The sequence below is a fragment of the Lucilia sericata genome, unplaced genomic scaffold (assembly GCF_015586225.1).
Source record: "Lucilia sericata isolate MDLA Ls3-8-SP2 unplaced genomic scaffold, ASM1558622v1 Contig001125F_arrow, whole genome shotgun sequence".
NCBI lineage: Eukaryota > Metazoa > Arthropoda > Insecta > Diptera > Calliphoridae > Lucilia > Lucilia sericata.
The window spans coordinates 63,693-87,413 of NW_023995096.1; the positions used below are offsets into that span (position 1 = coordinate 63,693).

Here is a 23,721-nt window from a genome sequence, read left to right on the forward strand (position 1 = left end):
GGAGACTTAAAAATATCTAAGCGGAATGCACGAATGCTCTCTGCGCTTCTGCGGAACATAGCAATTGTCAAAATAGACTCCCTTGGTTTCAAAACGGTTGAATAAAATCACGTCTTTGAAACCTGCACTTCTTTCACTAAACTCTTACACTGCCACTTCGCTATTAGCCAGACAAAACAAGAATGTTCTGTCAAGACTGGGTCGCCTGTCTGTCCTTACTCCAGTTTAAGTCCTTGCGCATAGGGACTAGTATGGAAATGAGCTAGCCAGAACGGAATCTGTTCTGGATATATCCAACGTCGTTTCAGTAGCAACTACATTGGGTATTATCAATAGCATTATCCTCAGGTTCTTTTTTCAAAAGGCTGAATATATATGAAATAATCGAGGCCCATTTAGAGGGGCCAAGTTATTGTGGCCTTCATTTAATGATAAATGCACAAGACAACTTATAACCCGAAATAGCCGGAATATATCGAGGCTGATGGCAGTAATAAGTGGACACCGGTTGCTTGGCAGATATACAAGTCGGCTTGGGCTACCATTTCAATGAATACTATCGGATTTGCAAAGACAGTTGAAAGGAAGAGACAGTCTTCTCTGCGAATGCACTGCTCTAGCCGCTAAGAGAAACAGTTTCCATGGCAATTTCTTTATATCCAACCTTGTTGAGATATCTGGGCCAAAACTTAATGAACTCCTGAAATTTCTTACGGCTATAGGCTGGATCTAATTAGTTGTTATGACATTCTCTCAATGAGAAACGCGATATATCGAAGGTGATAGTAGCTATAACTATACACTAAGTGGTGGTCAGACATGCAAAACGGATTGATCTCTCCTTCAATGAATACTATCGCAGTTGCAAAGAAAGAGGAAAAGAAGGGACAGTCTTCTCTGCCAATGCATTGCTCTACCCTCTAAGAGAAACAGTTTCCTTGTCAATATCTTCATATCCAACTTTGGTGAGATATCTGGATCAAAACTTAATGTCTCCCTGAGATTTCTGACGGCTAAAGGCTGGATCTCATGCTATGCAATACTACATCTGACGAGTGGAGTGGTCCTGTCAAAACGGAGCCCCATCTACTCTACTTGACTATTCTTGCGCAGTGAACTACCACGATAACCAACCAACCATTTTTTTTAAACAGTTACTTATATGATCTTTTCCAGCTTCTTTCATTCGAGGAATTTAAAATTATCACCAACAGACTACTCAGCAACTCCCTTCACCACTTGCATAAAGGAAGTAGGGCTAAAGCTGGATGTGACATTCGAAAAGAAGAGACAGTCTTATCTGCCAATGCATTGCTCTACCATCTAAGAGAAACAGTTTCCTTGTCAATTTCTTCATATCCAACTTTGGTTAGATATCTGGATCAAACTTTAATATTCTCCTGAGATTTCTTACGGCTACAGTCTCGATTTAATACTATGCTATACTACATCTAACGAGTGAAGTGGTTCTCTCAAAAGAGAGTCCCTTTGACACTACTTGTGTCACATTCGATAGCTTGGTGTCACATTCGATAGTCTTCTTACGTTCTCCGCGCACACTAAACCTTCAAAATGAGATGTAGAAACAAGGTACTCAAGTCTCTAGCCGGCAGCACCTGGGGAATGGATAAAGAAACCTTGTTAACTACCCACCAAACGATTGGCCGCTCAGTGGTAAACTACGCTGCGCCAGTGTGGACTCCAAGAGTTAGCCACACACAGCTGTAAAGCTGTCAAAACGCAACCCTTAGAACAGTAACAGGTTGTATTCAAATGACGTCGAAAGAACATCTACGTGAGGAGACGAAGATGCTTTCGCTATGGAACACAACATCATGCTATCAAAGCAGTTTCTACTGGAATGTCATTCGAATTCGAATCACCATCTAACGGAGTTAGAATCCCCCCTCGAGGCATGTCAGAAAGATCTTCTTCTCTTTGAGAGCGACATCCAAGAACACCTTGATAAATATTATCCACCAAAAAGCGATAGAAGTTTCCATCAGTTCCCATCGCGATAGTATAGTTCTAGGAGGTCGTCCCCTACCCATTGAAAACGAGGAAGGAAACCTACCACTTAGCACTAGAGTAGTAGCTTTAGCTTATGGAACACAACATCATGCTATCAAAAAGATTTCTACTGGAATGTCATTAGAGGGGCCACTAGAATCACCTACTAACGAAGTTAGAATCCAACTCTCGAGGCATGTCAGACGATATTCGTCTGTATGAGAGCGACATCCAAGAACACTTGGATAAATACTATCCACCAACAAGCGATAGAAGTTTCCATCGCGATAGTATTGTACTAGGAGGTCGTATCCCATCCATTCCAAATGAGGAACGAAACCTACCACGTAGCACTAGAGTGGTAGCTTTCGCTTATGGAACACAACATCATGCTATCAAAGAGGTTTCTACTGGAATGTCATTGGAGGGGCTATTCGAATCACCATCTTACGGAGTTAGAATCCCTTCCGAGGCATGTCAGGAAAAATCTTCGTCTGTATGAGAGCGATAAATACCATCCACCAAAAAGCATTAGAAGTTTCCATCAATTCCCATCGCGATAGTATTGTACTAGGAGGTCGTCCCTCAAACAAGGAACGAAACCTATCATGTATCACTAGAGTGGTATTGGCACAACTAAGATCGGGATGGTGAACTCGTTTAAACGACACCATTCAAGATCTCTGTCCTGCGTGTGGCATGGGCCCACACAATGTTCAACATCTTTTTAACTGCAGGGCAAATCCAACTCAGCTGGTACTTGTATCCCTTTGGACTCTACAGATAGATGTGGTTCGTCTACTGGGTTTAGATCTAACTGATTTGGATAACCAGAGTGAGGAATAAGAAGAGTAGGGAATGTCGCTACTAGAACAACAACAAGAACCAATCATCCTCTTTCTTACACATATTTAAAAAGGAACCTCTATGATCCTAGCAAAAGTGGACTTGAATCGTAGTCTGTAAAGCCGGTAAGTAATTTTTCTTATTATGGCTGCCGTTTAGATTAATTGATATTATTTATACAAGAAAAATCGAGAAATTCTCAGGGAAAGTTCGTGAGATAACGAACACTTTGTCTATTCAAGTTCATTGCACAATTAAAAGTCTATGGACCTTAAAAAAACATATCTGGTGTAAATTTCCCGATCACTGCATTAGATTTCATTAACGATTAGCACAAAGTTTAATATATTCCAAGAAAATTTTGTAAAATATTCCATAATCAGCGGGATTTAATTACACTTATTGCGTCAAACTAAATTAAATAGTTTCAAGAAAAAAATCTACTTTTTTTAAATTATTAATTTATAATCAATAATTAAGTACTACATAATTCCATATATATAATTAATAACTAATTAACTTCATAATTATATTCAGTTGCCTTATTATTTGAATTAATTCAATAATTAGTTTGTTTATTCCTCAAACTGTTAAAAATCAAAGTTCAATTTCACTTTCTATTGTTTATCAGTTAAAATTTTTTATAAATTACTGCAACAATTTACAAAAATTAAATTAAATTTATTACTTTATTTAATTTTTTTTTTTACACAAAAACTAAATTCAAAGAAATTGTATGCAACAATTAATTAATTAAATTATTTATTTCAATTTATTCAGTTTACTGTCAAAGATCAGATGACAAAGAATAATAACAACAACAATACTAAAGCGTGCAATTACTATAGTAATAGTGTTGATCTTGTGGTCATAAGCATAAAACGCTTAAGTCTTAAATGGAAGTTTCGTAAAAACTTTTTGAGAAAAATACTGATTTCAAATCAATCTTGAGAATACTTATTAATACAATTCCTTTTAGTTGGTTATGGCTTGTAACAATAGATTTATATTATTTTACACTAATTTTATAAGAAGATATCAAACCAATAACATCTATAATTAGAGAGCAGTATGGAACAGGAAATACAAAAATATGAACTTATGATATTTGTTTTAGTAAAACTTGAACTAATTTTCTGCTGAATTTTAAATAATTTGCAACAACTAAATAATTTATTTTATAGCATTTCTTTGTTATTTTCAACATATTATTGTCATTTAAACTATTTACATCTGGTTGTAAATTAATTTTATTATATTTTTAATATTCTTTTTATTTTACATTTATTTGAATATTCTTTTTTTTATTTTTCTAATTTTCAAAATTACGACTACGTGTTAACCGCTAGACCGACCGTTACAGACTTAATGGCAACATGTGTCTATTTTTCTTTAGGAGTGCTTATTTTTTCACATTTCTGTTGAAGAGAGTACTTTTATTTAAACAAGAGTCATATGTGTTTGATAAGAGCAGTAGTGGAGCGTAATGAGAGCAATGTATTTGTACAATAATAAACATTATTTAAGTAATTTATTAAATAAATTAATAAAAAAAATACATTTCTTAGTCACCCTAAAGTTATGAATGATATTTAGCATTGGTTGATATGTTTTGAGTGGATTTGGTTCAGGGTTCTTTGATGTAGTTCTCCGAAATTTGTGGTGAAAGAAATATTTTTTTGTGTAAAAATTATTTAATTCTCCAAAAAAGGGAACAATAAAATAGAATACTTGATCAAAGACTGACCATACTATAATTGAGGAAGTATTTGTAGATCCTAATAGGAACTTTGAAATACACATGTTTAGCGTCTGGTTAGGTTAAGAACAATTCCGTTCATAGACCACTGAAATCCATTGTGTTTCCCTTTATAGAAGAGCTTAAAGGGATGTCATCTGATTCCTGAATCTAATAGCATTAAGATCCTAAATAGAATACTTGATCAAGGACTGACCATACTAAAATTGAGGAAGTATTTGTAGATCCTAATAGGAACTTTGAAATACATATGTTTAGCGTCTGGTTAGGTTAAGAACAATTCCACTCATAGACCACTGAAATCCATTGTGTTTCCCTTTATAGAAGAGCTTAAAGGGATTTCATCTGATTCCTAAATCTAATAGCATTAAAATCCCAGATAGATAGATAGACCGACCATACTGCAATTGAGGAAGTATTTGTAGATTCTAAAAGGAACTTTGAAATATATACGTTTAGTGTCTGGTTAGGTTAAGAACAACTCCACTCATAGACCACTGAAATTCATAGTGTGTCCCTTTATAGAAGAGCTTAAAGGGATTTCATCTGATTCTTGAATCTAATAGTAAATGATTCTTTCTCCTTATTTTAACAACTCTTGTGAAATGCATTACTAGGTAATTTCAGTCTTCTAGCATGAAGTCCGAAAGACCAGTGGCCAGTTACTACTACAGTCCGCTGTTCAAGCTCCCCGGACATTTCTATAGTCTGTATGTCGCTTCTTGCCCAGATCACCTGGCAAGCTCAAACAGCTCTAAACTCCGATCACATACCAATCCTGATCACGGTAGAGAAGCCTAGCGACTTTGTGGAGCCAGATAAGCGCACGTTCGTAAATTACAACAAAGCCGACTGGTACGGCTTTACGAACTACATAGATGACTCATTACGTCACTTGCCGCCCCCACATGTGCCAGAAGGGGTGAAGCAATATTTAGGAAAACTGTCTTTCAGGCGGCAAAGCGCTTTATCCCCGCAGGAAGAATCCCGAATAGTAGACCAAACTTTCCATCTCAGGCTGCACGTTCGGCAGAACAACGCGATCACCTTCGTGCATACAATCTCGTTGGTGACGTATGCAGATGATTGCACCGTCATTTCATCAGGTGTCAATATCGACGACATAAGCGCCAAAATTACACAATACTTGACCACCATTACAGACTTTTTTCAGGAACGCAAACTTAGGTTATCTGCTTCTAAATCCTCGGTATCACTTTTCACCTCTTGGACCAAAGAAGTAAGGACGGCGCTAAACATCTCCGTCGAAGGACGTACTATCCCCACGGCTCAAAACCCGAAAATATTATTGGTAGTCTTTGACAGCCTCCTTCACTTCGCAGGGCACGCAAACTACATCAAAAGGTTCGAAACAGAAACAAGGTCCTTAAAGCTTTAGCTGGCACCTCTTGGGGCATGGATAAAGAAACGATTGTAGCGACATACAAGGCTATTGGTCGCTCTCTTCTCAATTATGCTGCCCCAGTATGGACCTCTTTCCTCAGTGATACCCAATGGCGAGTGATACAAACGGCTCAGAATAGTGCACTTCGAATCGCAACCGGTTGTGTCAAGATCACGAATGTGGATCATTTACATGAGGAGACCAGGTTACTGTCAGTCAGACAACATAATGTGTTGTTGACTAGACAGTTCCTGTTGGCATGCCATCTGCCTAGTCACCCCAACCATCAGATTCTGATGGAGGATCCCCCTCCCAGGCACATCCGGATGGACTTCCGACGCTTTCGCAGCGACATCCAAGACGTCATACCATCGGACGTCGACAGACTGTCAATTGCAAGCGCCCGGGAAATGTTGCATCAAATGGCGGTCACCGAGGCCATTAATGGCTACTGTGGAATGTTCGCCATTCGTTTTAGGGATGTCCGGCATTCTAGGATTAAGTATGATGTTGTATAAATACCACTTATAGCCCTTAGGGCGGCCTGAATATTGGTGTATCATTGTAAATTCGATAAAACCTAAGTCCTGAATCTATTCGCTGAGTTGAGGACAAACTCTTGACCCAATATCATGACAAAGAGAGCATTTGATGGATTCGCTAATTTCCACCAGACAAGAGCACCATACTACAGTATATGCTTTACTAAGTACCATGTCGAAGATTTATTTGGAGTTTTTATGGTTTATACCCCAGGACTTCTCTATTGCTCTTCTGCATTAGTGTAGGACCAATGTCGCTTTGGTCACTCTTTGCAAATTCATTCGCCAAATCCATTGAAATTGGCAAAGTTTGATCAGTGGCTTGCTTCCAGAGAGTTTAGAGGCATATGGGTGCAGTGTTGTATCAGTAAAGGTGAACGTGATCTGATCTTCTAAATTTTGCTTCAATGATTACCTCTCTTTTTTAGTCGAAGATCCAGATTGCCCAGCTTTCCGACATATACAAAAATTGACACCTAAGTTTTCCTTCCATGTGGCTGAGGTCCGTCAAGACATACATATAATCACGTTAAACATGTTATTTGTAGGTTATGAATCATTATTTTAAATTAAAATTATTTTTGCAATTAATGAGCGTATAATTATATTTTAATCGTTTTATAAATAGTATAACAATCGATAAATAAAATAGTAATGATGACTTTTGCTATATATTTGTAGAGATAAAATAGTATTATAATTATGAAATACATAAAATTCCATTATATTGATGAGATAAATATGGTCTCTGCTCTAAATATTTTACGAGCATTTTTACTGGTCGTTCGAAAATATAAGGCAGAATATGATGTGGCTTCTGCTTGAGAGAATTTGGAACTAGAAAGTCCAAAACCTCGATCACCTACAATACTTTTCGTCGAACAGCGATTTGTTTCTTTAAATTTCATTAACTGTTATGTTAGATGAATATTGTTTTTACAGTATTTGGGGGTCAGTCCATTCTTTAGTTTGACGACAGACTTGTGAAGTTTACAAACAACAGTTCCTTTATTCAAAAGCAGATATGATGGGGTCTTAACTTATTCAGCTTAGAAAACCTTGGTTCGCAAGGTTTGAAATTTCGGATGTCTACTTGCTTATCTGCTAACCTAATAGTATCTATTTGTAAGTCTAATCATGCAACTGGTATATTAAATAAAAAGCGATGTTTTAAGTTCATCTTAATAACTGTCCTCTTTCTTCATTGGGTTGGTGACAACTGTGGACTACTAATTATCCTGAAGTTAAACAAAAAAATTTGTTAAGAACACATACAGATTGTTCTTAACAAATTTTTTTGGCATTCTTGTTTATTGAGTGTGTCTTGATTTACCAGGATTGGAATTTCGGACATCAACTCGTTTCTCTGCTAGCCTTGCTGTCTCTGATTGAAATTATAGTAACACTTGAAGAACTGTAAATTGTCTTCTGAAAAATACACATAGAAAATTTCTTTGTCGTGTTTTGTTGATATTTCAAACTGTGGACCACAACTTGCAAAATCCTGAAGTCACGTTTAAACCATTTTTTCACTTGTTCTCATTTACCAAACTGCAGATATTCTAGTTCAGTTGGGTGAGTCTTGGTTCGCCGGGATTTTAATTTCGGATGTCAACTCGCTCATTTGCAAGTCCCACTGTCTCTGCTTAAAATTGATAGTCGACTAGAAAAGATTCACGGAATTTGCTCTTTGCATAATAAAGTTAAAGGGTTAATGGTATTGATGGATCACTAAAGATCCTTGATTTCTTTAGTCTAATGCATTTCATTGTAATAGATTTCTTATCACATTATTAAATAATTATATAAAAAATTAAAAATTAAATTAAAAATCAAAAATATTACCTAAATTATAAACAAATGGAACTGAAAATAATACTTTTTTTTCGGAAAATTGCGCCTAGTTTTTTAGTGCTTTCAGAAATGTTTGTTAAATCCTTTTTTCTGTTAATAACTATGAAATAATGGACAATTTAAACACAACACAGCACACAATATAATAATACTCAAGTCACAGCGTTGAAAGTAATTTACTATTAAAGAAACAAGCACAAATCTGTAAAGAAAGAAAATGAAATTGAAATGAGTAAGATTATTAATATTTAATTGAGTTAGGAACTACTACAATTACAAAAAAAAATGAAACAAGTTTTAAACGTTTAATAGATAAATGTACGTAATAGAATTAAAGTATAATGTAATATTACATAATAATTGTGGTTAAAGGCTATTAAGGAAATTGAAAAAAGTTCAATAATTTGCCACAAATTATTTAAATAGTATTTTTCTTTGTTTTCTATAAATATAATTTCTTTAGTATTTCTTAAGTATTCTAGCAAAATTTTCATTTTTTAATCTATTTTTGCCCGCTAACTTAACTGACATTAATCACAAATTAAAGCTATTATTCATAAACAATTAGCAAAGTTCTATAGAACAATTTCGTATGAAATTTTGTTTTATAAACCTTTGATAAATTACTGCGAAAAAGGTCATAACTATAGTCTACTATAGTCTAGTATATAGTTTAGTATATAATCGAGTCAGTCTATGCTATTGTCTAATCTATAGTGTAGACTAAAGTGAAGTCTATAGTCTAGCCTATAGTCTAGTCTAGTCTATAGTCTAGTCTATATTTTATTCTATAGTCTAGTCTACAGTTTGTTCTATAATCTAGTCCATAGTCTAGTCTATATCCTCTTCGAGAGTCTTGTCTATAGTCTAGTCTCTAGTCTAGTGTATAGTCTAGTCTATAGTCTAGTCTATAGTCTAGTCTATAGTCTGGTCTATAGTCTAGTCTATAGTCTAGTATATAGTCTAATCTATAGTCTAGTCTATAGTCTAGTCTATAGTCTAGTCTATAGTCTAGTCTGTAGTCTAGTCTATAGTCTTATCTATAGTCTAGTCTATAGTCTAATCTATAGTCTAGTCTATAGTCTAGTCTATAGTCTAGTCTATAGTCTAGTCTATAGTCTAGTCTATAGTCTAGTCTATAGTCTAGTCTATAGTCTAGTCTATAGTCTAGTCTATAGTCTAGTCTATAGTCTAGTCTATAGTACTAGTCTATAGTCTAGTCTATAGTCTAGTCTATAGACTAGTCTATAGTCTAGTCTATAGTCTAGTCTATAGACTAGTCTATAGTCTAGTCTATAGTCTAGTCTAGTCTAGTCTATAGTCTAGTCTATAGTCTAGTCTATAGTCTAGTCTATAGTCTAGTCTATGGTCTAGTCTATAGTCTAGTCTATAGTCTAGTCTATAGTCTAGTCTATAGTCTTGTCTATAGTCAAGTCTATAGTCTAGTCTATAGTCTAGTCTATAGTCTAGTCTATAGTCTAGTCTATAGTCTAGTCTATAGTCTAGTCTATAGTCTAGTCTATAGTCTAGTCTATAGTCTAGTCTATAGACTAGTCTATAGTCTAGTCTATAGTCTAGTCTATAGACTAGTCTATAGTCTAGTCTATAGTCTAGTCTATAGTCTAGTCTATAGTCCAGTCTATAGTCTAGTCTATAGTCTAGTCTATAGCCTAGTCTATAGCCTAGTCTATAGTCTAGTCTATAGTCTAGTCTATAGTCTAGTCTATAGTCTAGTCTATAATCTAGTCTATAGTCTAGTCTATAGTGTAGTCTATAGTCTAGTCTATAGTCTAGTCTATAGTCTAGTCTATAGTCTAGTCTATAGTCTAGTCTATAGTCTAGTCTATAGTCTAGTCTATAGTCTAGTCTATAGCCTAGTCTATAGTCTAGTCTATAGTCTAGTCTATAGTCTAATCTATAGTCTAGTCTATAGTCTAGTCTATAGTCTAGTCTATAGTGTAGTCTATAGTCTAGTCTATAGTCTAGTCTATAGTCTAGTCTATAGTCTAGTCTATAGTCTAGTCTATAGTCTAGTCTATAGTCTAGTCTATAGTCTAGTCTATAGTCTAGTCTATAGTCTAGTCTATAGTCTAGTCTATAGTCTAGTCTATAGTCTAGTCTATAGTCTAGTCTATAGTCTAGTCTATAGTCTAGTCTATAGTCTAGTCTATAGTCTAGTCTATAGTCTAGTCTATAGTCTAGTCTATAGTCTAGTCTATAGTCTAGTCTATAGTCTAGTCTATAGTCTAGTCTATAGTCTAGTCTATAGTCTAGTCTATAGTCTAGTCTATAGTCTAGTCTATAGTCTAGTCTATAGTCTAGTCTATAGTCTAGTCTATAGCCTAGTCTATAGTCTAGTCTATAGTCTAGTCTATAGTCTAATCTATAGTCTAGTCTATAGTCTAGTCTATAGTCTAGTCTATAGTGTAGTCTATAGTCTAGTCTATAGTCTAGTCTATAGTCTAGTCTATAGTCTAGTCTATAGTCTAGTCTATAGTCTAGTCTATAGTCTAGTATAGTCTAGTCTATAGTCTAGTCTATAGTCTAGTCTATAGTCTAGTCTATAGTCTAGTCTATAGTCTAGTCTATAGTCTAGTCTATAGTCTAGTCTATAGTCTAGTCTATAGTCTAGTCTATAGTCTAGTCTATAGTCTAGTCTATAGTCTAGTCTATAGTCTAGTCTAGTCTATAGTCTAGTCTATAGTCTAGTCTATAGTCTAGTCTATAGTCTAGTCTATAGTCTAGTCTATAGTCTATAGTCTATAGTCTAGTCTAGTCTAGTCTAGTCTATAGTCTATAGTCTAGTCTATAGTCTAGTCTATAGTCTAGTCTAGTCTATAGTCTAGTCTAGTCTATAGTCTAGTCTATAGTCTAGTCTATAGTCTAGTCTATAGTCTAGTCTAGTCTATAGTCTAGTCTAGTCTATAGTCTAGTCTATAGTCTAGTCTATAGTCTAGTCTATAGTCTAGTCTATAGTCTAGTCTAGTCTATAGTCTAGTCTAATCTATAGTCTAGTCTATAGTCTAGTCTATAGTCTAGTCTATAGTCTAGTCTATAGTCTATTATAGTCTATCTATAGTCTAGTCTATAGTCTAGTCTATAGTCTAGTCTATAGTCAGTCTATAGTCTAGTCTATAGTCTAGTCTATAGTCTAGTCTATAGTCTAGTCTATAGTCTAGTCTATAGTCTAGTCTATAGTCGTCTATCTAGTCTATAGTCTAGTCTATAGTCTAGTCTATAGTCTAGTCTATAGTCTAGTCTATAGTCTAGTCTATAGTCTAGTCTATAGTCTAGTCTATAGTCTAGTCTATAGTCTAGTCTATAGTCTAGTCTATAGTCTAGTCTATAGTCTATTCTATAGTCTAGTCTATAGTCTAGTCTATAGTCTAGTCTATAGTCTATTCTATAGTCTAGTCTATAGTCTAGTCTATAGTCTAGTCTATAGTCTAGTCTATAGTCTAGTCTATAGTCTAGTCTATAGTCTAGTCTATAGTCTAGTCTATAGTCTAGTCTGTAGTCTAGTCTGTAGTCTAGTCTATAGTCTAGTCTATAGTCTAGTCTATAGTCTAGTCTATAGTCTAGTCTATAGTCTAGTCTATAGTCTAGTCTGTAGTCTAGTCTGTAGTCTAGTCTATAGTCTAGTCTATAGTCTAGTCTACAGTCTAGTCTATAGTCTAGTCTATAGTCTAGTCTATAGTCTAGTCTATAGTCTAGTCTCTAGTCTTTTCTATAGTCTAGTCTATAGTCTAGTCTATAGTCTATTCTATAGTCTAGTCTATAGTCTAGTCTATAGTCTACTCTATAGTCTAGTCTATAGTCTAGTCTATAGTCTAGTCTATAGTCTAGTCTAGTCTAGTCTATCTAGTCTATAGTCTAGTCTATAGTCTAGTCTATAGTCTAGTCTATAGTCTAGTCTCTAGTCTTTTCTATAGTCTAGTCTATAGTCTAGTCTATAGTCTATTCTATAGTCTAGTCTATAGTCTAGTCTATAGTCTAGTCTATAGTCTAGTCTATAGTCTAGTCTATAGTCTAGTCTCTAGTCTTTTCTATAGTCTAGTCTATAGTCTATTCTATAGTCTAGTCTATAGTCTAGTCTATAGTCTAGTCTATAGTCTAGTCTATAGTCTAGTCTGTAGTCTAGTCTATAGTCTAGTCTATAGTCTAGTCTATAGTCTATTCTATAGTCTAGTCTATAGTCTAGACTATAGTCTAGTCTATACTCTAGTCTATAGTCTAGACTATAGTCAAGTCAATAGTTTCTTCTATAGTCCATAGTCTAGCCTTAGATAGCTCGAGCACTAGAGTAAATTGTTTGAACAAGGACCGGTGTCAGCCATATATAAAAAGTGGCTTCAGCTTCTCTGTTTTATGTTGATGAGTCATCTCATTCCATAAAGCACTGATTATTTAAATTAAAAGATTTAAGATAAGTTAACGGTCCTTATTGTTAAAATAGCTCCACTTATTGTTTAATATCAATAATATTTCCTTATTAAATATTTAAACTCAATTTCTAGTCCCCCCTTTGTTTTACATGAGAACTTATATTTCACAAAACAACTGTTAAAATAAAATTGTTAAAATAAACTAGAAAAAGAAACTAACTTACTCATGACAATTCCCACAAGTCCCAAAGAATACCCCAACATATAATAATTGCTACTGACAACGCCCGCCTTATAGTAGTTTCAACAGATGTACAAAAATATTCAAAATTAATTAGACAGAAATAAATTGTACAACAAAATAACAAATAAATTTATATATGTACGCGTTTATAGCTAATGTAGGATTTTGTATTTGACGACTAGTAACAGTAAATGAAAAATAGAACTTATTAGAAACCTTACAATATTTACAATTATAATTGTCAAGAAATTAATTAAATATTTGCATATGTCCTAAGTATAATAGTTTTATTTGTATTGTATATTGATATAGAATTATAATTACTGTAGATTATTTACATAGCGGAAAAAGTTATGACAATAATGAATAATTTTATTTATATTTGTAGTTAGTTTCATAGAAATGTTTGCAAAATTAAGATTTTTTATGAGTTTGTTTGTGTATAATGAGATTTAAATAGTTTAGAATGAAAAATTTATGTTTTTTTAGGAGAGAATAGTGACTAGACTATAGACCAGACTATACACTAGACTGCAGACTCGACTATAGACAAGACTATAGACTATGGACTAGACTGTAGACTAGTCTATAGACTAGACTATGGACTAGACTGTAGACTAGTCTACAGACTAGACTATGGACTAGACTGAAGACTAGTCTATAGACTAGATTGTATATTAGTCTACAGACTAGACATGAATAGAGACGGTCTAGAGGCTAGACAAGCCGATAGACTACTCACTACTCTATAGACTAGACTACAGACTAGACCGTAGAGAAACCATTGTTTAAATTATTGGTCCTTACTAACAATCCTTTCCTTCACGAAGGGTAGTCATCTTGTCGCGATGTGAAGGCTTAAGTGCGATGAATCTCATGGGCCATGCTGACGGAGACAGCTTTGCTTGAGCTGGCTGCCTCCTAGGGGTCACCCTTGTAAGACGGGTCATGAGACGAGCACGAAACTAAGAACTACCCCTCCCACCTAACAGATGTCTGTTTCCCACATTGGGCGGTCTGTTAGTAACGATCTGTTGATTTGCTTCTCCTGTCACTGAGACAGGGCAATCAACAGAAAGTCCGTTTTGAATCATTTGATTCACGCACTTAAGTGTGCAAGTCCTGAAATCCATCAAGCGTCTGTTCCAGATTGGACGGCTTGATGGTCTGTTTGCTCCCAGTGGGACGGCAGTTTATAGTCCTGGCAGTAGGCCAAAAATGGGCGAAAAGCCTCCTGGCTAGGCTAAAGGGCTCCGATCCTCCAGCTGAGGCAGAAGTGGTTAGACCTGCTGCCGAGGCGCCTAAACGGCAACGATCTAGTCTAGTATAAAGTGTATCGATTGTACACTATCGACTTATTAATTTTTAAACTATTAACAACTTTATCAATCTTCTATTCCTAATGATATCATCCCAGATGGATCAGAACTGAAGCAGTTACAAATTCATCATTTACATAGGCAACAGATTGGCATAATAAGCAATTATGTATCCTGTATATGATTCTAACTTAGTCTTAGAGTAAGAGATGCCACTCTTTAGATCACAGATTAATTAAGACCAAATTACTTGTCCTTCCCAAGGCAATAGTATCTTAGATAACAATTGGATTCTATGACAAATCCTAATATTGAAAATATGTTGACTATTCCTATAACTTAGTTGTAGATAGAAGTAACTTATTTGCCAAATTCAGTGATTATTTACTCAACCGGTTAAATATGTATACAAATCACATACATATGTATGTATGTAAATCACAAAGAAAACTATTTTAGTATAATAGGGCACTCGTTTATTATTTTTGGCCGAAAAAATACCAGCCTCAAATTGTATAAAAATGCAATTCAATAGTTTTCGCTTATTTTAATTTAGAAACATTTGTTTTCAATGTAACTGACCTTGACTTTCAGATTACAAACAACATTGAAATTTTGTTGGTTTTCTTATAAATTTCCTCAAAATACTATACTTCAATAGACAATAAATTTTGCATCATTATAAAATTACATCAATTGCGTAGGAAAAATTGTTTCTGATACAAATTATTTTCATTGGACTTTCTTAAAATTTTTTAGGTGCAAGATAAAATTAATTAACAATACTTACTTACAAAATATACCATGAATTACTGCAAATTTTATATTTTTTATTTAATTTTTAAAGAAAACTTAATTTTTTTTAATAACAATAGTAAAAAAAAAACCTACACCACCTCTATATTTAATTATAATTATACCGCAACTGACAGACAGAGGAGAAAAAACATAGAAACGAAACTTTGAGGAGAAAAATATTGAGATAAAATCACACATACGACAATTGTTTTTGTTTTCCTATTGAATTTTTCACTAATCCATGCACATTACTCTCATTTTTTGTAAATAAATTGTGTTTTTTGACAGCATAGTTTCTTCTCTATGTTATGTACTCTGTTGACAGCTGTTCGATTGATTTTTTGTGTTTGTGCAGCATGTTCAGTGTAGTTTGGCAAGATTGTAGTAAAAAGTACTAATATTAAACGACTTTGAAGAAATCGCTAAATTTTATTTAAATAACCGGTAAAATTAGTTAAATTTATGAAAATTGATTTCTTATCTTTTATAATTTTAAAAACGTTTAACAACAAAATCTCCATAAATACCTAATTTACTACGACCATAAACACACAAAATTTGACGGCGGCTTAAAATCTGTTTAACAAGCATTTAGGATAATAAACGAAAATTAAAATTAACATTTTTCATTTAATATATAACGGTATTGAAATCCTAGAAAAAACTGTTATTTTTGAGACGCTTTAATTAACTTAAGTTAATTATATATTTGCGCCAATGGTATTTATTAGCAACGCCGTTTAGTCTCCGCTCAGTATGGCTCTGTACTCTGACTCAGAAAGTGTCATTGTGACAAACAAAGTTAGAAAACAAATAAGAATTTGCCAACACAAAGCGGCCGACAAATATAAACATAAAAACGAATTAGAAAATTAAGGTTTAATTGGGCGAAAAATGCAATAAACTAATAACGAAAAAAAAAACACATCAGTAAATAAAACATAAATAAATAAAATTACTACTAGTAAGGGCAGTGGCAGTCGAAGACCGCAAAAACAAAAGAAGAAATAAAAACAAATGAAAAATTAACGTTTGCGCAGCTGAGACAAATTATTAGAAGTAAAAAAGACAAGTGAAACTTAAAAAAAGAAACCTACTAATTAAAAATAAGACCACAAGGTGCAAAAACGAAATTTTGCTACAAAAATTTTAATTAATTTCCTAAAAAAAAATGAAAACATTGGAAGAAATTAAACAAGAATATCCCTTGCACTGGCATATCTGGCAAAATAATGTGGATGAATTAAGGGAGTTGCTAAAAAATGATAAAGTAAGTTGGAATTTACATTAAGAAGAAGGAGACCATTGGCCCTAAAGTTAAAAGTAAATAATGACAATTTAAGGAAAGGGTCAAGTGGCAAAAATGTGTAAAACAAGTTGTAAAGGAGAAGAAAACAAAAAAATTAAGGTTTCCGGGTCAATATTTCCGCATTAATAAGATACTATTGAAAAAAGGTGCCCTATACAGCAAACCTAACATATTTGTCATTAGTAGCTGGAAGTTAATTTAATTATATATTACCTTTTTTTGTTTGTTAAACAATTGTATTGTTTACCATTTAATACTAAAGCAAATTTATACTAATTTAAATTTAAAGATAAGCTTGTATTTTTGCTTGCACTTACTCATATTGAACTTCTATTTGTTCTAGATTGATAAGGAACAAATCGATCCCCGTGGCCGTACACCTTTAATGTTAGCGGTGAAATTAGCACATTTGCAATGTGTTAAAAATCTTTTAGCTGCCAAATGTAGTGCCACCTATGAGCATGAGGGTTGGTCAAGTAAGTTACGTTTAATTTGCAAATAAATAACGTGTCTAACTAAGAGAGGGCGTATCTAATAGATATTTCTTTTATTTCATCTTCAAGTTGTCCAGGAAGCTGTTTGTTCGGGTAATGAGGAAATTTTAACTGCCATACTGGAAGTACGTGATTTACAGCGTCATGTGCAAAGAGTTACACATGTCCCTAAATTATTGCAACATTTATTGGATGCTCCCGACTTTTATATAGAAATGAAATGGGAATTTACTTCATGGGGTGAGAACATAATGTAAAATGCAAAATTTTATGAAAAATTATTAATTCTGTTTAAAATTCTAGTTCCTTTAATGTCACGCCTTTGTCCTAGTGATACCTATAGAGTGTATAAACGTGGTGCTAATGTTAGAATAGATACGACCCTATTGGGTTTTGAAAATAACACCTGGCAACGAGGGAATCGTTCGTATATATTTAAAGGTTTAAGTAAGTTTTAATTTTTAAGTCTTAAGTGCAAAAATAAAACCATTCCTTCTTACTTTTTTCACAGAGGATAGTGCTACCATGATTGAAATCGATCATGATACCCATGAAGTTATGGTTGAACAAATGAGCTCCGATATTGGTGATATAGTGGCCATACCACCACCCATAGGATCGGTAAGAGCGCGCCTTAATGCTCCGGTCATAACAAATAATATAGAAATGGAAAAAATCAGTTTTGAACGTAATAAATCGGGAATATGGGGTTGGCGTAGTGAAAAATCTGAAGTTATAAATGGTTATAATTGTAAAGTTTATGGGGCTAGTAATGTGGAGTTTGTAACAAAAACAAGAATGGATCATTTATCAGAAGAACAAATCAAGGTAGCAATGGAAATTTTGGAAAATATTGGGAAATGGTTTATTTAAAATTTTTATTATTTTTTTTTTTTTAGGCTAAAACCTCCCGAACACCATTCCATAGCTTTTTAGGTTTAGCCGAAGATGAATATATAGCCAGTCCAGATTTAGCATCGTTAAGAGAAAAAGTAAGTAAAAGAACTAGAAGTGAACTAGAACTGAACTAGAACTGAACTAGAACTGAACTAGAATTGAACTAGAATTGAACTAGAACTGAACTAGAACTGAACTAGAACTGAACTAGAACTGAACTAGAACTGAACTAGAACTGAACTAGAACTGAACTAGAACTGAACTAGAACTGAACTAGAACTGAACTAGAACTGAACTAGAACTGAACTAGAACTGAACTAGAACTGAACTAGAACTGAACTAGAACTGAACTAACTAGAACTGAACTAGAACTGAACTAGAACTGAACTAGAACTGAACTAGAACTGAACTAGAACTGAACTAGAACTGAACTAGAACTGAACTAGAACTGAACTAGAACTGAACTAGAACTGAACTAGAACTGAACTAGAACTGAACTAGAACTGAACTAGAACTGAACTAGAACTGAACTAGAACTGAACTAGAACTGAACTAGAACTGAACTAGAACTGAACTAGAACTGAACTAGAACTGAACTAGAACTGAACTAGAACTGAACTAGAACTGAACTAGAACTGAACTAGAACTGAACTAGAACTGAACTAGAACTGAACTAGAACTGAACTAGAACTGAACTAGAACTGAACTAGAACTGAACTAGAACTGAACTAGAACTGAACTAGAACTGAACTGAACTAGAACTGAACTAGAACTGAACTAGAACTGAACTAGAACTGAACTAGAACTGAACTAGAACTGAACTAGAACTGAACTAGAACTGAACTGGAACTGAACTAGAACTGAACTAGAACTGAACTAGAACTGAACTAGAACTGAACTAGAACTGAACTAGAACTGAACTAGAACTGAACTAGAACTGAACTAGAACTAGAACTAGAACTGAACTAGAACTAGAACTAGAACTGAACTAGAACTGAACTAGAACTGAACTAGAACTGAACTAGAACTGAACTAGAAATGAACAAGAACTGAACTAGAACTAAACTAGAACTGAACTAGAAATTAACTAGAAATGAACTAGATCTGGATTAGAACTTAACTACAAACCGAACTACAACTGAACCAGAACTGAAGAATTGTTGCTTAGTTTATTTTTTTTAATTTATTTCCTTCTCTAGGCTCCCACACCTCATACTGAGGAACATAATACAGATGGCGGGGAAGAAGTAGCTGCGTCTAATAGCAATAGTCCTAATAATTCCGGTTCTAATTCTCCTAAAAATGTCATAACACCGCAGGAGTATTTTACAGCCTATGTAGACTTAAATGGTCGTGATATAGGGCGACCCAAAAAAGTTAACACTAAAGTAAGTTCTTTATGAATTTTACATTTCCCTAATAAACCAATTAATTGCTTTTCACTTTAGATTCAACGTTTCAAAGCAAATTTATGGCTTTGTGAAGATTATCCCATGCGTCTCCAAGAACAAGTACTTCCCATTTTAGATCTTATGTCCACAATGGCCAGTCCACATGTGTCCAAATTAAAAGACTTTATTACAATGCAACTGCCTTCCGGTTTTCCAGTTAAAGTAGAAATACCATTATTCCATGTGCTAAATGCGTGCATTACATTTGGTAATGTATTCGCCATGACAATGCCAATTGAAAATGTAACAACGATAAATGAAGAGGATCGTATAACATGTATTGTTGATGATCGTTGTTTCGATATACCTACACATTATACAAACAAGGGTATATTGTTTAAAAACATTGTTTTGAAGCTATTTAATCTAATTTGTTATAATTTTAAAAAAGGTGCTGACTCTAGACGGCAAATGCCTTTAGATGAGGATGACATGCTGCAATATGCCATTGAACAAAGTTTAGTTGAATCTTCTGGTGGTGCTTGTGGTTTAAATTTTGATGGCACTTCAACGGATAAGGTTGATATATGGGAGGCCTTGAGAGGACAAGGTGTGGGAGCCGATGATGAAGAGGATGAGCAATTACAAAGGTAAGCTTTAATAGTAGGATTTTCTTATTATAAAAAAGCATGCATTATTATTTTGTAGGAGTAACTAAAGTTATTTAGCTTTTGAAATTTAATTTAAAATAGTTTTTACTGACTCCATGGACTAAAAACTTTTTATAAAAGTCCTAACATTAAAATTTAACGTTTTTTTTACATTAAATTTTAACGTTTTTGGACATTTAGCGGTTTATTTTATTAAAAAGTAATTCAATAAATTAGCCTTTTTTTAACTATAGCCTTTAATGTGTTTTCTAGAAGAAAATATATTCCCAAAGGAATGAAGAACTAATTCAAAACACATAATTGGCTTGTGTATAATAAAGCATGTTTCTTCTATTAAAAAAAGAATAATCAAATTTAAATTTTATCTTTGTAATTTCTTTCCCTTATACGGTCCCTTTCCGCTAAATAAATTCAAACCTTTGCTAGATTATTGTCCTCGAAATTACATTTCAGAACAACACCCAATCGTTTGACTACAGAAAACTATACACAATTTCGCCATCAAAACATTAATTATGGCAAATATTCCCCAAATCCATCAAGACCTATACGCAACACAACTGCTTCCACTTCATCAAGTTCTTTAAATCCCTCACCCACTAATCAACAAAACAGAAATTATCGTATGCCTTCCACACAGAACTCAACACATTTTAAAAATGACATGGAAAAAATGAAAAATATTTTCAAGTAGTTTAAATGCATGTTGTTGTTTCAGTTCTTATTTATTTAATTTTTTCATTTTGGTTCTAGCTTTTTCAATGCTTTCATTAAAGTAAAAAGTAGAGTTATTAGTAATTTCCTGTTTATTGCTATTTAAACCGAATATTTTATCCGGAAAAACCCCAGCCGCTTTGTTTTTGGATTCTATTTCAGTTTTAGTTCTAGTTCAGTTCTTGTTCAGTTCTAGTTCGGTTCTAGTTCAGTTCTAGTTCAGTTCTAGTAGTTCAGTTCTAGTTCAGTTCTAGTTCAGTTCTAGTTCAGTTCTAGTTCAGTTCTAGTTCAGTTCTAGTTCAGTTCTAGTTCAGTTCTAGTTCAGTTCTAGTTCAGTTCTAGTTCAGTTCTAGTTCAGTTCTAGTTCAGTTCTAGTTCAGTTCTAGTTCAGTTCTAGTTCAGTTCTAGTTCAGTTCTAGTTCAGTTCTAGTTCAGTTCTAGTTCAGTTCTAGTTCAGTTCTAGTTCAGTTCTAGTTCAGTTCTAGTTCAGTTCTAGTTCAGTTCTAGTTCAGTTCTAGTTCAGTTCTAGTTCAGTTCTAGTTCAGTTCTAGTTCAGTTCTAGTTCAGTTCTAGTTCAGTTCTAGTTCAGTTCTAGTTCAGTTCTAGTTCAGTTCTAGTTAAGTTCTAGTTCAGTTCTAGTTCAGTTCTAGTTCAGTTCTAGTTCAGTTCTAGTTCAGTTCTAGTTCAGTTCTAGTTCAGTTCTAGTTCAGTTCTAGTTCAGTTCTAGTTCAGTTCTAGTTCAGTTCTAGTTCAGTTCTAGTTCAGTTCTAGTTCAGTTCTAGTTCAGTTCTAGTTCAGTTCTAGTTCAGTTCTAGTTCAGTTCTAGTTCAGTTCTAGTTCAGTTCTAGTTCAGTTCTAGTTCAGTTCTAGTTCAGTTCTAGTTCAGTTCTAGTTCAGTTCTAGTTCAGTTCTAGTTCAGTTCTAGTTCAGTTCTAGTTCAGTTCTAGTTCAGTTCTAGTTCAGTTCTAGTTCAGTTCTAGTTCAGTTCTAGTTCAGTTCTAGTTCAGTTCTAGTTCAGTTCTAGTTCAGTTCTAGTTCAGTTCTAGTTCAGTTCTAGTTCAGTTCTAGATCAGTTCTAGTTCAGTTCTAGTTCAGTTCTAGTTCAGTTCTAGTTCAGTTCTAGTTCAGTTCTAGTTCAGTTCTAGTTCAGTTCTAGTTCAGTTCTAGTTCAGTTCTAGTTAAGTTCTAGTTAAGTTCTAGTTCAGTTCTAGTTCAGTTCAAGTTCGGTTCTACTTCAGTTCTAGTTCAGTTCTAGTTCAGTTCTAGTTCAGTTCTAGTTCAGTTCTAGTTAAGTTCTAGTTCAGTTCTAGTTCAGTTCTAGTTCAGTTCTAGTTCAGTTCTAGTTCAGTTCTAGTTCAGTTCTAGTTTAGTTCTAGTTCAGTTCTAGTTCAGTTCTAGTTCAGTTCTAGTTCAGTTCTAGTTCAGTTCTAGTTCAGTTCTAGTTCAGTTCTAGTTCAGTTCTAGTTCAGTTCTAGTTTAGTTCTAGTTGAGTTCTAGTTCTAGTTCAATTCTTATTCAGTTCTAGTTCCGTTCTATTCAATTTTAAGTTCGTTTGGTTTTAGCTTTTTGGATTTAAAATGCTTTTGTTGAAGTACGGTCGAAAAATAAAAAATTGTGTTTTAAGTAATTTCCATTTTATCGCTATTTAACCTGAATATTTGATCCCAAAAACCTTGGCCTTTTCTTTGTGGTTTCCCTTTTTATGTGTAGAGTTTTACAAGAGTCTTTATGTGCTGTCAATACAACGGGTGGTGGCTCTCCCATTTCCGAAGATGATGATGACGATGGTGGCTTTAAATATATCGATCCGGATTTAGCGTTGGCTTTGCGTCTCAGCCAACAGGATCAACAGCAATACGAATTGGAGCGACAACGTGAACAGGAGATGATAGAACAAGCTTTAAAGTTAAGTTTACAAGAACATTAGAAGTAAGTTAACGTTTTCCTTTTCTTTTTTTGTGTTTTTACTTTAAATCCTTTAAATTAATTTTTTCACCTTGGAGTTTTAAAACTCAACTTAAAGGTTGTGTTTCCTTTATTGTAGCTTTTCGTTTAATTTGATTTCAGCATTTTGCAAATGCTGCATTAAAGGCATAAATTTATAACTAAAGTAAACTATAGATTTTCATTTCGTTTATATTACTTTTATAATTTATATAATTTTATAATTTGCCTTATGTAGTTCCCTTTTTTTAATGAATTATGCCAAATTTAAGTTAAATGTTATTTAAACATATTTATATTTATATATACATGTATATGTATGTACGTAGAGCAAGGAGATCAGATCAAGAGTCATCTTAAGAATCAACAATTATTATAATTATAATTATATACACTTAAAATTATTTTTACTTTGTATACTTAATAAAATATACATATGTATTTATATATACACACATGCATACATATATAAGTACACCATTATATACACCAATACAACAAACACACACACTTACACTTCTATATATAGAGTAAAAAATGAAAATAACTATTATATTTTAATTTGTTATATTATTAAAATAAAAGTAATAAATCAAATGAAAAAAATGCAAACCCTAAAATCAGAAATAAATCTTTAAAAACACTTTAAAATAAGACTCTCGATTTTTATTTAACTAAACCAACAAATAAAAGCCGCACATACCAGATTGAATATAATCATTTGATGAAAGATTTGCAATTTCAACACTATCTTCTTCCTCTTGATCCTTGTCGTTAGATGAGTATAAGGACTTATTAATATATAGAGGCTGCTGTATGCTACCCATACCGTAACGATTGGCCTGAATGGCTATTCATGTGGCTTGTATCATCATCGTCTGGAGTAAGCTCGCTAAGCTTGGAATAGTGACAATTCATGAAATTTGCGTGTTTGAAGAATCTGCTACAGAAGACGCTGTATTCGCCTACCCTTAGTTCTGTTCAAGTTCAGTTCTAGTTCAGTTCTAGTTCAGTTCTAGTTCAGTTCTAGTTCTAGTTCAGTTCTAGTTCAGTTCTAGTTCAGTTCTAATTCAATTCTAGTTCAGTTCTAGTTCAGGTCTAGTTCAGTTCTAGTTCAGTTCTAGTTCAGTTCTAGTTCA

The 23,721-nt window shown here is 33.7% G+C and overlaps 2 protein-coding genes across 12 annotated transcripts in view; one reads left to right on the plus strand and one right to left on the minus strand.

The window, feature by feature from the left end:
- The window catches only part of LOC119610136 (lysophosphatidylserine lipase ABHD12), a 31,985-nt gene extending 16,665 nt beyond the window's left edge, over positions 1 to 15,320 (minus strand). For 4 of the 10 annotated variants that reach the window (XM_037965244.1, XM_037965237.1, XM_037965236.1 and 1 more), the window contains exons 1-2: positions 15,155 to 15,320; positions 8,408 to 8,618 (exon numbers count right to left, since the gene is read on the minus strand). The gene's annotated coding sequence lies outside the window, so the exon portion shown is untranslated. Of the gene's footprint in view, positions 1 to 4,087; positions 4,228 to 8,407; positions 8,619 to 15,154 lie in introns of those variants that run through there. The other 6 variants (XM_037965246.1, XM_037965240.1, XM_037965245.1 and 3 more) reach the window with 6 other exon arrangements.
- A 616-nt stretch (positions 15,321 to 15,936) lies between these two features.
- Positions 15,937 to 23,223, plus strand: LOC119610140 (ankyrin repeat domain-containing protein 13D). 2 transcript variants are annotated; one of them, XM_037965249.1, is made up of 10 exons: positions 15,937 to 16,432; positions 16,815 to 16,947; positions 17,035 to 17,205; positions 17,269 to 17,412; positions 17,477 to 17,793; positions 17,865 to 17,957; positions 19,062 to 19,250; positions 19,311 to 19,641; positions 19,705 to 19,903; positions 20,351 to 20,789. In XM_037965249.1, exons 1-10 carry the CDS (start codon positions 16,334 to 16,336, stop codon positions 20,616 to 20,618), a joined length of 1,944 nt encoding a protein of 647 aa, XP_037821177.1. In that variant the 5' UTR covers positions 15,937 to 16,333; the 3' UTR covers positions 20,619 to 20,789. The 2 variants fall into 2 exon arrangements, with proteins under 2 accessions (XP_037821177.1, XP_037821178.1); XM_037965250.1 differs by lacking the exon at positions 20,351 to 20,789 and adding an exon at positions 22,349 to 23,223 and having other exon boundaries at positions 15,940 to 16,432.
- Positions 23,224 to 23,721: the final 498 nt, after the last annotated feature.